The 12,742-nt window shown below is 41.4% G+C and overlaps 1 protein-coding gene across 3 annotated transcripts; it reads right to left on the bottom strand.

Moving 5' to 3' along the window:
* Nucleotides 1–759: 759 nt before the first annotated feature.
* On the bottom strand, nt 760–9,998 carry sppl2 (signal peptide peptidase-like 2). 3 transcript variants are annotated; one of them, XM_035170878.1, is made up of 16 exons: nt 9,871–9,998; nt 8,452–8,568; nt 7,775–7,957; nt 7,593–7,682; nt 7,213–7,352; nt 6,300–6,442; nt 5,764–5,860; nt 5,303–5,419; nt 4,840–4,921; nt 4,644–4,718; nt 4,484–4,546; nt 4,224–4,323; nt 3,855–3,932; nt 3,238–3,398; nt 2,956–2,996; nt 2,286–2,429 (listed from the first exon to the last, which is right to left on the bottom strand). In XM_035170878.1, exons 1-16 carry the CDS (start codon nt 9,916–9,918, stop codon nt 2,420–2,422), a joined length of 1,545 nt encoding a protein of 514 aa, XP_035026769.1. In that variant the 5' UTR covers nt 9,919–9,998; the 3' UTR covers nt 2,286–2,419. The 3 variants fall into 3 exon arrangements, 2 of the variants coding, with proteins under 2 accessions (XP_035026768.1, XP_035026769.1); XM_035170877.2 differs by lacking the exon at nt 2,956–2,996 and having other exon boundaries at nt 760–2,429; XR_004697863.2 differs by lacking the exon at nt 2,956–2,996 and having other exon boundaries at nt 2,293–2,429; nt 3,110–3,398.
* Nucleotides 9,999–12,742: the final 2,744 nt, after the last annotated feature.

The following is a 12,742-nucleotide window of genomic DNA, read 5'->3' as shown; positions in this document are numbered from 1 at the left end:
TTTGTATAATTGGCCATATTTTACTGTGCATGTGAGAGAGTAGGTGTGATTGATACCACGTGTTTAACACGCACCTTAAACATTGAGGCATTTAATAAAACTCCCATCAAACACTGCTGGTGCTCAAAGACAGGTTATTGCCCCCGGACCGCCCTAACTGCCTAATGACTCTTTCTGCTGTCAGAAAACTTAAACCTCAAAATCCCTTTAGATTTAACTTTGGTGTTTAAGCATCACTGGACTTCAGGACAGGAAATCCGAGCAGGACAAAGGTACAAACATGACTCCAGGAGGTTTAATGGTGAGTAGAGTCTGTGAGCTGATCAGATCCAGAGTGGAACCCCACAGTCCCTCACTTTGACTGACTGGGCCCAGGAAACTGAGAGGCTCTTTGTCAGACGGCTGTTCATCTCTGCCAGACACACGATGAAAAGACACATTCAGACTCGGAGGCAACAACGTCTTGAGTCGAGGCACAGACGGCATCCTGAGTGAAGCTGAAACCAATCACATCTCTTTAAAACCTGCAGATCAAGTCCATGTGATGCCTATTGCAACTAATTTCAATGACGGACAACATTTTACACAATCTTTAGAAACGCAAAGAGTCAGTAAACTTGGTTGTAGGGTCTCCGAGATTCTTTCTGCAACACGTTTGACCCAAGGTGGGAGATGCAGCGCCCCCTGGCTTCCAGCGTCCGTGCTGCAAACTGCACCTTTTGTGTGATATTGTGCAACAAAAACTAATCACACCACATCTCAAATACAATGTTTGTTTATTATATGTTTTCCTCAACAGAGGCTTTAAAAACCACTTAGTGACAAGGTGAATAATCTCATGTCCTGTAAAACCACAGCTCTGACCTCTAACCCACGACTGGTGCACAGGGTGAAGCGGCTGCAGGGCTCTGGTGTTCAGGATGAATACTGGATGTACAGATACCTTGGTTTCCATTTCTTTAAACATCATTTACAGACATAAACCAACAACTTATGTCGGCACATGAATTAAAAAAATATTGTGCAAATGCTTCATTTGAACTAAACTAGGAACATATGTAACACAACCCGTCACTCACTTATCGTTTAGAGAACAGCACTCGTGTTTGTGGTAAAGCAACTTTTACACATTCCACCGCTCCCCCACCCCACGGACACTGTAAGGCCAGAACCAGTTCTTAAGACAGTTTGAGAAACTACTTGGGGAATAAAAATCGCGATGGCCGACATTTGGCGCCGCCGATAATGCATACGAAGCCCATATTATAGATTATACACTGCTTTTTTTATATAAAGGTCAAAAATCATAGCATGCAAAACAAAAAATATACCAAAAGAAACATGAGAAAACATCGACAAAAATTCTTCAGTGTTACAAAATGTTTCGAACAACTTTGGCTCAGTCAACAACCAAGATGGCGCCAGGATTAAACAGGTGATGAGCGTCTTCAGTCATCACTGCTGTGCTTTATATTCTGACAGATTATAATGTATCAGAGGAATAAAGACAAAGAAAAGTAAGAAAATAAGGGGCTCAGTACATTTCTGATGAAGAGCTTGAACCAACAGTTTCTATAACGAGATGTTCTGAATCACTTCAGGTGGCGATTGCAGTGTTTAACCTACATAACTACTTCCATCACATTTCATATTATATATTACTTGTAAAGATGGACGACATGACAGCTCCTTCAAAGTGAAGCCAAATCCCCTAAAACTGAATTAGCGAAATAGCTGCTAAATATTTTCCTGTTTGGTCCAAACCTAAGTTCCAGGCTCCTCTAAAGAGTCTCCAGAAAAATCTGAGGGATCTTCAGGTAATTCATGAGAGAAAAGAAGAATTGTCACACAAATCTCTCTTGTGTTTAGATGTTTAAACTACATAGTGGAGTCAAACGTTGAATATCTGCCTCTGAAACGTTGAGGTTTGAAGTAGGACTCAAGTAGAGGATATAACAACTGTAGTGAAGTAGACTACTTGAGTAAATGTACTTTCCACCACTGATACAGATGGTACTTTATGTAGTAGAGGAGGGTGTTGGTGCTGCTGTGCAGGTTTTATACTCGACTGCATGTGTGTGTCAGTCGTTCAGAAAACGCAGACCTCACCTGCTCGTCCCTTCACACCAAGTGCAAATAAACGACAGTACTTAAAATGTCCACCGACTGAAACACTACGTAGAAAACAAAAATCAACAACAGATAAAACATGAAATGAAAATGAAAATGCCGTACTAGAAGTCCTTTCAGTTAGATTTGTCTTTGTCTTCGTCGTTCTCAGGCGGGGGCGTTTCCTGAGGCGGGTGATGGGGCGTGTCTTCGCTCTGAGCAGCAGATTCTGATGTTTGCGGTTCCAGTTTAGTCGAGGCCCCTTCGGTCTGCGGCGCTGCAGTTTGTGTGCAGTTGATCGGTGCGAGCATTATGGCCGGCTGCAGGGGACAAAAGACCAGGAGCGATGTGAGATGGATGAAACGAGTCAGGAGGAAAACTACATGATAATTACAGAAACAGAGGAAGGTGAGACACACATCCAGAGACGATACAGTCATTCTTCTGTCCACAAACAGATTAATATTCATCACATCATTAGCAATTTGATTATTCTACACTCAGAGGTATTCCTGTAGTCAGAGATGGAGCCGTGTCAGATATACACGTCATGGAAACAGAAGTTTATCCAAATCAACCCACAGGAGGTTCGAGGCCCATTAAACTGATCAGAAACCACATGCTAACCAGTACTATTAAAAATACCAAACCAGTCCACACCACCATCAGCACCACCAGTGATGGCTCTTGCTGTTTGCTAAATGATCACAAAGATGTGCACACACACACACACACACACAGAAAAACACACGTTTACTCTGGAAAAGCAACGGAGAAATGAGCCCTTAGTGGGATCGGGAGGTTTTAATGGTGAAGTGTGAAGGAGAAGCCCAGAGAGAAGAATACCTGCGATGACAGTCACAGACAGCTGAGCCCTCAGCAGCAGACTAATGCACACCCACAGTGAAATGAAGGAGCAGCGATGGGGATGAAGAAGGGGACAGCACAACAGAAAAAAGCAGTTGGAACGAATGGAATCATTTAAAAGGAGTTACTCAACTTGAAATTCACTTTACTCTGCTTGTTATTTTACACTAGATTTCATTTTTTGGGGGTGTTTGGTTTCTTTTTTTTTTTATAGTCTTTCTGTTCTTCGGCAGTAGGCGGTCATATCAAACTGGTATTCACCACAAATCCACTTCCAGTCCAGAACTGGGGCAACTCCCTGCGCCACAGCGCTACAGTGAGGCTGGTGAGCAGAGTGCAAGGCACCAGGTAGAGCAGGGCGGGCTGACCCATCTGCATCACGGCGAGCGCCACGAAGGTGATCAGCAGGCCGATGCCATACGCTGGGAGGGGGGGGAGAGAGAGAGAGAGAGAGAGACAGTCAGACAACAACAGAGGGTTTTAAAAAATATTTTACCCAGTCGTACCCAGTCAACGCTTAAGATAATCGTGAGTTTTTTCAGTGGGAGGAGCTGCTTGTTCTTGTAATTCATTCTTTTTATCAAGTTTATAAAGTCTGTATTAGGAATCTCTCTTCACTGGTTCTGCAGTTTGTCTCGCCCACTACAGACCTGCACTTTCACCAGGGTTAAAATGTCCTCTTGAACCATAGGTTGAATTACTAAGTAGTACAGTGAATGTTTTATTCCCTACCTCCTCCTTTACTGTCAATCCCATCTGAATAGAGCTCATCATACCAGTGAGGAAACATTTCACCAAGTACAACAAGCACACACACACACACACACACACACACACACACACACACACACACACACACAAACCCCCCGTGCACGTACCGATAGTACAGGACACAAAGTAGATCCTGGAGGACTGTGTTAAAATGTCAAACCTGTGACAGTACGCCACCAACAGACCTGACGGGAGAAAACAGAGAATCTTACATTATATGAGGAAGTGACATAATTGTGCAGATAATAAGTTATGGGAATTAAAACTTGTAACTGTTATTATATAACATTAAATATGCAACCTTTGTGGTTGTTGACCACTTCTGCTCTCACATGGCGACTATATGAAAGTGTTACATTCTAAGAATAGATCAAATGGGTCAAATGTGGTTTTATGATTTTCTGCTGGTGACAAAAACAACAACATGACCTTTGAGCCGTTCGCGTGTCTAGTGCTGTGATGATACGTTTAATTACCTGGTACTAAGACGTCGCCAAAGCCCAGGAGGGAGAAGGGCCGGTCACACAGAGCCAGGGGAGAGAAGTTTAACCTCGGCACTTTGAGCACCATGGGGAGCTGCAGAAAACAAAGTAGTGTTACTATCAAGCCCTTTTCCTCTGAGCTGAGAGGAGCCGTTCAGAGCAGGAGGAGCGGTGGTACATGTGTTATGTTTCTGTATGTTCACTACACCACATTCCACCCCAGGGGGAGTTGTGGAATTTGAAAACAAGCTCACCTTTTCATGAGTGGAGGAGTCAGAGGGACCAGCCGCTACCTCCACCATTATACTTTCCCCACTCTGTGGAGAGAAGGTCGTGGTGACGTGAGCACAGTGACAGAGAGGCTGTAAACATCTGAATAGGTTTTAAGTTTGAGAAGAAAATGTCTGGACGTACCTTTGTAAATAAAGGTGTAATAAATACGAAGAAAACATCATAGACAAAAAGGACTGACAGTAGTAAAGTGCAAGCCTGCAGGGGGTAGACAGAAAAATACACGAAATTAGTTCACACCAAACACCGTTAAATCCTTTACAAACACGTTATAACCTTATATCTGTTATAGTTTATGTCCATGAGAGTGCCCGCCCACCTTAAATGTGGGTAGTCTGACTGTTTTGAGCATGTAGAGACAGAAGGCGATCCCCAGGGCGTCCTGTAACACCCACGCCCACCTGGAGGACACACAGCAGCAGCGTGAGTCAAACAGCACCATCATCACGAACACCCAGAACCCAGACAGATAGAGTCACCATCATGTCACACTCCAAAGACACCAGCAGCAGAGGACACGTGTCCTTGAACTTAAAGTACTGGGTGAAGTCGGACAAACAGCCAGACAGACAGACTTACACACAGGCTCATTTCAGTGTAGTGTTAGTGTAGCTGGTGCTGCTGTTAGCACACGGACAGAGGAGAGAGACCAACACAGACAACTGACGTAGTTACACAATGGAAGTAGTAAAGATTACAAATGGTTCTGGGAGAGATTTTGTCTTATTAGACTTTTGAAGACACTGTGGAGGGAATTTGACCCGTTTTTCTCGCGCACTTACTGGTCTTCATTGCGAAACACCATCCAGGTGATGCTGACTCCGATGCAGAAGGCCGACAGCAGCAACATGCGGATCTGTGGCCGCTTGTGCAAGTACGGGAGGTTGTTCTCTGGGATCCTGGGATCAGAACACAAATCAAGACATGAAATAAAACTGTCAATCACAAACAACCTGCCAATAGTGTGGGTTTTCTCAGGTTTTTTCTCAAATTAAACATCGAGGCCCAATGTCCATCTCTGACCACATTATTGTAGGTTTATGATTCTAAATGTTGAATACACAGTTAATTAGAGAATATAAAATAAACAGAGTCGATCATAAAAGGCTGACATAGGTTTGTTTAGGTTTGAGAACTGATAGATTTTGGGAAATAAGTTTAAAAAAAACTTGTAACTAGATGGAGCTTCAGAGAAAATATGTGAGGTTCTGACAACAGACGTCTCCGATGTGAACGGTCTCACCTGCACTTGCAGAAAGGAAGCCTCCTCACAAAAGGCCACATGCAGCTGTAGAGGCCGACTGAGGAGGCCACACAGAAGATGCCGATAACCCAGATGGCTACAGTGAGGAAACAGTGGAGGAAGTTTAGTGTCATTACATGATATCCACTCATACTCAGGAAATACACTTTTCTGGTGTGTTTGCTCTCTGAAAAATGTTGTCCTTAAATATCTGAGTTTAAAATCTAAAATTTGGGTTTAAAATGTAGCTAAATGAAGGAAGTATTATCTCACATTTTTATCTGAGCTTTTCTGCACTTAGATTCTAAATCTTGGTTTTTAGCTGCTGAGAAAAACCTTACACAAGATGTAACAGGTTTGTTCTCAGTTATGATTTAAATTAGGCAATGCTGATAGAAAAGCACAATTCTAAAACCACCTTATTCATTGTTTAAATGTATTTTAGTCTCATATTTGATGAGCACATGAATCTAGCTTGTTATAGTGTGTGTTGACATCAGTCTTGTGTGAGTGTGTGTGCTGTGTCTGTGTCGTACCCAGGCTGTCGTAGAAGAAGTAGAGAAGCACCAGCATGCTGCAGCACATGACCACGAACACGCAGATCATGATCGGGGTGACGTCCACCGTCTCTTCGTCCTGCTTCTCTGCGCCGTCGTCCCGCTTGTGCTTCATGTAGCGTCTGCAGGAGAAATGAGAGTCAGCGTTCTGGGATCATGTTTCGAACTTCTCAAGATGATCAAAATGCTTGTTGTGCCAACCGTATATAACAGATTTGCCAGCCTCTTGGGTTTCATCTGTTTTATGAAACAGTTTTCACTGATGACCAACCTCCCATCAACAGTCAATATTTACCATGATTTAGCCGACTGGCAGAAATTCACTTGGTTCCCGAGTTCAAACACACTCTTATATTCCAAAATATTTTTGCCCATGGGTCCTGTGCGTCAGAGGCCCCATCTGACTGGGCCCTCAGTCACCTTGGCAACTGCACCAGGGAGGACGGACTCGGATTGGCTTAAGCCAATGAGTCACTTATAACGCTGCCCTTTGGAGGAGTTATAAGGATACAACACAGACAAACATAAACACACACAGACACACACTTCTATGAGAAAAACAGAGCAATCACACACTGGTACTTCTTTGCCAAGAAGACGATGACTAATCTTCCCCAGAGACGACTCCTCTGAAAAATTAACTGTCATTAAATTCAGAACCGAGGGAAAAAGCATGGTAAGAACAGGCAAGAGACTTTGTGTCATGACTTAAAATAATCTAATTGGTTGTATATTGATCTTCAACTGTATAATACAACCTAAATAAATGGAAAAATAAGCTATTTTCAGACCTAAACTCCGAAAAATGTCCGGGAAATTGGATCCTGACATTTTCCAGAGTTTGCTTAAGTTTAAGTTATTTCAATCAGCTCCCAACATCGTGTCCACTCACTTCTTGCGGTCTCTGCTGCCGGCCCAGTAGCCTCCGATGGCCACCGTCCCTACTGCCATCAAGAAGATGATCACCATGTTGTAGTCCAGCACCGGCTCGTTGGGCGCATACATGGCCACAAGTCTCTCTTTACCAAACCTCTGTAGGAGTTAGAAAAATCACCAGGTTGAACCAAACTTTCAGATTCTGCTAAATCAGTGCACAAGAAAAAAAATGGAGCAAACAAAGACATCAAGTCAAAATGATTCAGCTTTTGTATTTTGGTTTGTCTGCTACATGATAACGACAGCGTTATAAACCTGTCCGTCTCTGTCCGACTGTAATAAACACTACGATCAGAAAGAGAGAAACCGATCAATATAATGTAGTCGACCTCTCACCTTGCTTATCTCGAGCATGTCAGAGTAGCTGAGCAATGCTACAGGAATATCAATCTCCTCATACTGGGTCTTGTTTCCTGCTGGTGGTGTCTGCAGCGAACGATAAAACAAACAACAACGTTGGTTTCTGTTTTCTGAGGTGAAACAACAGCTTTAAATGTTCTAAGTTATATTCAGGTTACCAGTCTGTCCTTGCTGACGATGACTATACCCTTGGCACCGTTTATCTGAGCCAGCCGGACCTTTTCATAGAAAGTGCAGTTGCCCCGCATCACCATGGCGATGCGATTCGGGAAGCCTCCCTCCGGGACGTCAGAGGGCGAGCACAGGACCGATGTGGTCAGGTCATAGATCGGTAGACGCGACTACAAGACAAAGTAAAAAATCTGTTATGGAAAATTTCTAATGACGCAGCATTAAATGTTTTATTTCCCGTCAGACTGGATCCACTTATTAAAAAGGTTGTTTCTTGATTCATTACAAATGAGCGGAACCGTGTCTGTCGTGCAGGTTCACTGTTGATGACAAATACACAAACTATTTCTGCCTCGACTGAGCGGTTTAACCAAATGAAGAAATCATATAATTTTGATGATTCAGGCATATTTTCCTCTTGGGTGGATTACTGTAACTCATTATATCATTATCAGTCATAGAGATCTCTAACATCTGCAGCTGTCAGAGGACAAACCGGCACTAGAAGCACAAGGCTTCCCAAAAAGGATTGTATTGATCACCTGGATATCACAGTGTACTGTTGTTTGTCTCCACCGTTCTGTTTGGCTGTGGAGTAATCTCAAAGTTATCTTTATGTATGATTGTAAAGTGAACTTGGTTACACCTCTAATTCACGACTTACTGCCTTATTAAGGTCCTGAGGTAGACGTGCCCACTGGGAGTTGAAGAATATGCAGTAATCCTTTCCTTTGGTGCTGCCCTCGTCACTGAAGTGGGCCATGCCGTACTCTCCCGCCACCTGTCAACGTACCAGCAACGTTAGTGTCACACCACACGTCCATGAAATCAACCATTACTACCAGCAGCACCAGAACTGCTGTGGTTTCATGTGGAATTCGGTAACAAGGTAAGGTGCTGACGATGTAGTGTGGCTACATCTGGGTGTAAATCATTCAGAAATGTTATACCCATCTAGGGAAGTCATTTACAATAATTTTTACTTATCAATTATCCTGATTATTATTTTCACAATTAACATATTAACAATTTATTCAAAAAAAGTCCAGGGTCCAAAGTGATGTCTTCAAATCTCTTGTTTTCTCTGACAAACAGTTCAAAACCCAAAGATATTTAGTTCATATGTACAATGTGGAGAAAAACAATAACAATTTCATACATATCGATTGTTAAATTGTTTAAAAGCACACCACAATAATTATTACTATTTTATTACTTAGCCCTATATGCACAGATATCGTGATGATTATCGATACATCAACCGATATGAAAATGTCGATCTTGTTGTGTATCGAGCAACATCGTCAGACCAGGAGAATAAAGACCACCAGTGGAAACATACTCTAACGATGCATATATATTAATATATATATTAAACCTTTGTTATATTGTTGAAAAGTGAATTGTGATCATTATTATTACGGTTTTATTACCTAGCCCTAAATGCATATATATATCTATATATATATATATATATATATATATATATATATTGAACCTTTGTTATATTGCTATTGTTAAAAGGTAAATTGTGATAATTAGAATGACTGTTTTATTACCTAGCCCTAACTGCACATTAATCGTGATGATTATCGATTTATCTGCCGACATGAGTATTGATCTTGCTGTGCATCGGGCCACACCAGAGGAGAACAGTGACCACCAGTGGAAACACGATCTGCTTCATCGCAAGTTGAGTTTTGAATATTTGATGCAGACAGATTATGATCGTCAGTGTAATATCTGACCCTCTGGTCGTCTCCTGCCTGACTGTCGCCTCCTGTCCGCGGTTAGCTAACAGGTCTGAACCCCGCGTGGTGTGTTGTGATCCACACTGGTGTAAACACGGTGCTGGTGAGTCAGCGCGGATCCGGATCTCCGAGGGAGGAGATGCGGGCAGAAGGTTTCCGGGGCCCTCGGTGGATCTCCGCTAGCTAACGCTCGTAGCATCCAGGCTACCACCGCTCCTCCCGGGGACACGGGGAGGGGGAAACGGCTGGAGAACCCCCCCTCGTGGGATCGACCCGGTGCCGCTACACGACACAGACAGGCCGGTGAACGTTTCCCGGGTGGTGTCGCTCACCTTGTGGACGAGGAGAACGGCCCAGAGCAGAGTTTCATGGACCCTCATGATGCCGAGCGAGCTGCTGCTTCCCCCATCAAACACAGACCACTGGCCGCCAGCGACAACCCCCACCAGCTGGTCCGGCGGGACACGCCCACCTCGGGATGCGGCCGCGGTTATTGGCTGCTGCGTCGTGACCGAGGGAGTGAGCGCGTCTCTGATTGGTTGAAGTAGGAGTCAGTCAAAAACAATGAGAAATTAAATGTCCTATTATTATTATTATTATTATCATTATTAATAATGATATTAATAATGAGCCAGATTGAAATGAAACGTTTAGGTTTGATTTGAGAGTTTTTAGTTTTAATCAGCACAGACGTGTTTAACTTGGGAATGTGGTTCTTCCGCCATTTTTAAAAACTCACCAAGCCTGTATTACTTCAAACCTTAAGCATGTTCATATGTCCCGCTCATGTTTACTGCATTTAAGTACACTTTTGAAGTACATGTACCTTAAATGTCCAACTTAACAATATAGTTATTTTTACTACATTTACTTCATAGCTTTACTTACTACTTTTCAGACTCAAGTATATAATGTAAGCTATAATTAATACATGTGATGTATAATTACAGGTCATGAGAAGACATGTATGTTACCAAAGTACAAATGTATAGTATATACTGTATAGTTTTATCAGCTGCAGCAAGTTATTGTTGCACATACATTTATCAAAATCCAAAAATATAATGTATATGTATATCTTGAGTAGTTTTAATGTTGGTAATCTAACAATATTTCAATATGTGATAGTTTTCACTCAAGTCCACGTAGTTCTTTGTCACCAACACTGTTACAAAGGCAACAGATTTTCTTCTTCTTCTTTGTTCGGTTTATGAGATACAACTTGTTAGAACCAATGAACATACATCATCATACATATACAACTGTGTATCAATACAACACAAAACATGAAATCAAAAACTATGACTGTGTGTTTTGACTTTATTTTATGTATTTTAATACCTGCTCATGTTACTTTATTTATCTGTGTTTTGCTATTCACTGTGTGATTTAGGAGTTTTCCTGTTTTTTCATGCAGGAAGTAGTTTGGTACATTTGGTACAGTCTTTGGGAACATGATTAAACCTGGAGAGTGTATGTGCTGCATATGTTCTGGTAGCTATAAGCAACAGGATGGTGGGTTATGGTTATTCCCAGCAAGTTGAATCCCTGCAGACGGGGAATAAGAAGAGAGGCTCCAGCTCTGCTTTCCATCCACAACCATCTATTTTCACTGTAATTACAGTTTACTGAACAGGCTCCAGTGTAACCTCTGATTGATCTGCAACATTTGGCCTTTTCAACCACAAACTTTGTGAGCACTTGAGATTATTGTATATATAGTATATGGACATACTCTTCTGAAATGATTTGTACTCTGATTCCCTTATTGAGGTGTGAGAATTGGGCCTATTTTAAATATGAAACAACCCCTGGTGGTCTAGTGGTTAAGATTCGTCACTCTCCCAGTCACGGAACTTCTGTTCAACACAATTATCTCGTCTACTTTGTGTAAGCATGTTGTAGAAGACTCCCTCTCACTTCATGTTCTTCTTCCTTGGACCAAATCCTCTGTTACTAACCTACTGTCATTACTCTGCATGTTATCATAGTTCAGATGAAAGTGTGTTGTCACATGAACAGCTTCTTAATGAATCACCTGGACATTCACTCTTAATGAACCAATGGCTTCATCTGTTTTACCAGTGACACCAGGCAGTGGATTAAGTTCCAAGTAGACCTCAAGACACAATTGATCTCAATGTAAATGATATTAATGATTAAAATGATATTAAGGAAAACTGTCAAACAAAGACATCAGATGTGTTAGTTATTTTTTGACGGTGCACTTGTTTTCTCACCAGCAACAGATATTGTGAAAGGGTAATAAACATGTAACTGTTTTGTACAATTATCCAGATAATCATTCAGGTTTAAGTTGGATGGTGCTTGTGTAAGTTCTTTTCATTTTTGTGTTGTGTGTGTTTAATGTGTGGTGCATGATCTCGTCATTTCTACGCAGTGTTCGATCCCTGTGATCCTGTTTTCGTTTGCACATAAAGAACTTCTTGATTGTCTCACACTCTATACCTGCCATTAACGCACCTATAAGTCGATGCAGAAAAACATAGTGCAGATAGAAGTTTTTCTCTGCACTGTAAAGAATTGACTGTAGAATTAACAGTAAATACCTGGCAAAAAAGTTGCCAATAAAGTACTGTAAAATTACTGTAAAAAGAATTACAGTATATTACAGGATACATTTTAGTTTTTTGTTGTATATAAATTACAGCAATTTCTTGTTTGTTTTTTTTACAGAAAACCGCAATTACTTGTAATCTAGTTTACAACATTACCTTGTATTCTATTCAGATTACAGAAGTTACCTGGCAACTAAAGTTGCCAATAAATAGCTGTTAATACTTCACAATACAATATGATGTTGTACAATTGTTTTAGTTATTTTTTTTTTTTTTACATTAGCAGTTTTGCAAATTATGCATACTGTAAGGTATTTTGAATGAGACCAGGCATAATGTTTATCCAAAATTCATCTACATTGCACTAAAGTCTTTTCACCTGTTAAATAAAAACGGAGCCAGAGCTGCAACAAAATAAAACTTTTATTGACACTCAATACAGTTTCACAACGTTTTAAGAACATGGTGTCCTTTTTTTCAGAAAAGCTCTTAAACGTAAATTATACATCTTTGGACACCGGCCACCCAGTGGAATTCACATTGACCAGAGTTTCAACATAGTCAAACATTATTAAAACTGACAACATACTCGGCTTAAAGGCCCAATCTGAAACCAGGACCTGAG

Source organism: Hippoglossus stenolepis, chromosome 11 (genome assembly GCF_022539355.2).
Source record: "Hippoglossus stenolepis isolate QCI-W04-F060 chromosome 11, HSTE1.2, whole genome shotgun sequence".
NCBI lineage: Eukaryota > Metazoa > Chordata > Actinopteri > Pleuronectiformes > Pleuronectidae > Hippoglossus > Hippoglossus stenolepis.
Note: the sequence above shows the minus strand (reverse complement) of the source record. Positions and strands in the feature narration are given on the sequence as shown.

Coding starts and splice junctions, on each gene's coding strand:
- sppl2 (XM_035170877.2), bottom strand. CDS start 9,918: ATGAGGGTCCATGAAACTCTGCTCTGGGCCGTTCTCCTCGTCCACAAG. Junction 5,420..5,763: donor CTTCCTTTCTGCAAGTGCAG/GTGAGACCGTTC, acceptor TTCTGATCCCAG/GATCCCAGAGAACAACCTCC. Junction 4,922..5,302: donor GTGTTTCGCAATGAAGACCA/GTAAGTGCGCGA, acceptor TGTGTCCTCCAG/GTGGGCGTGGGTGTTACAGG.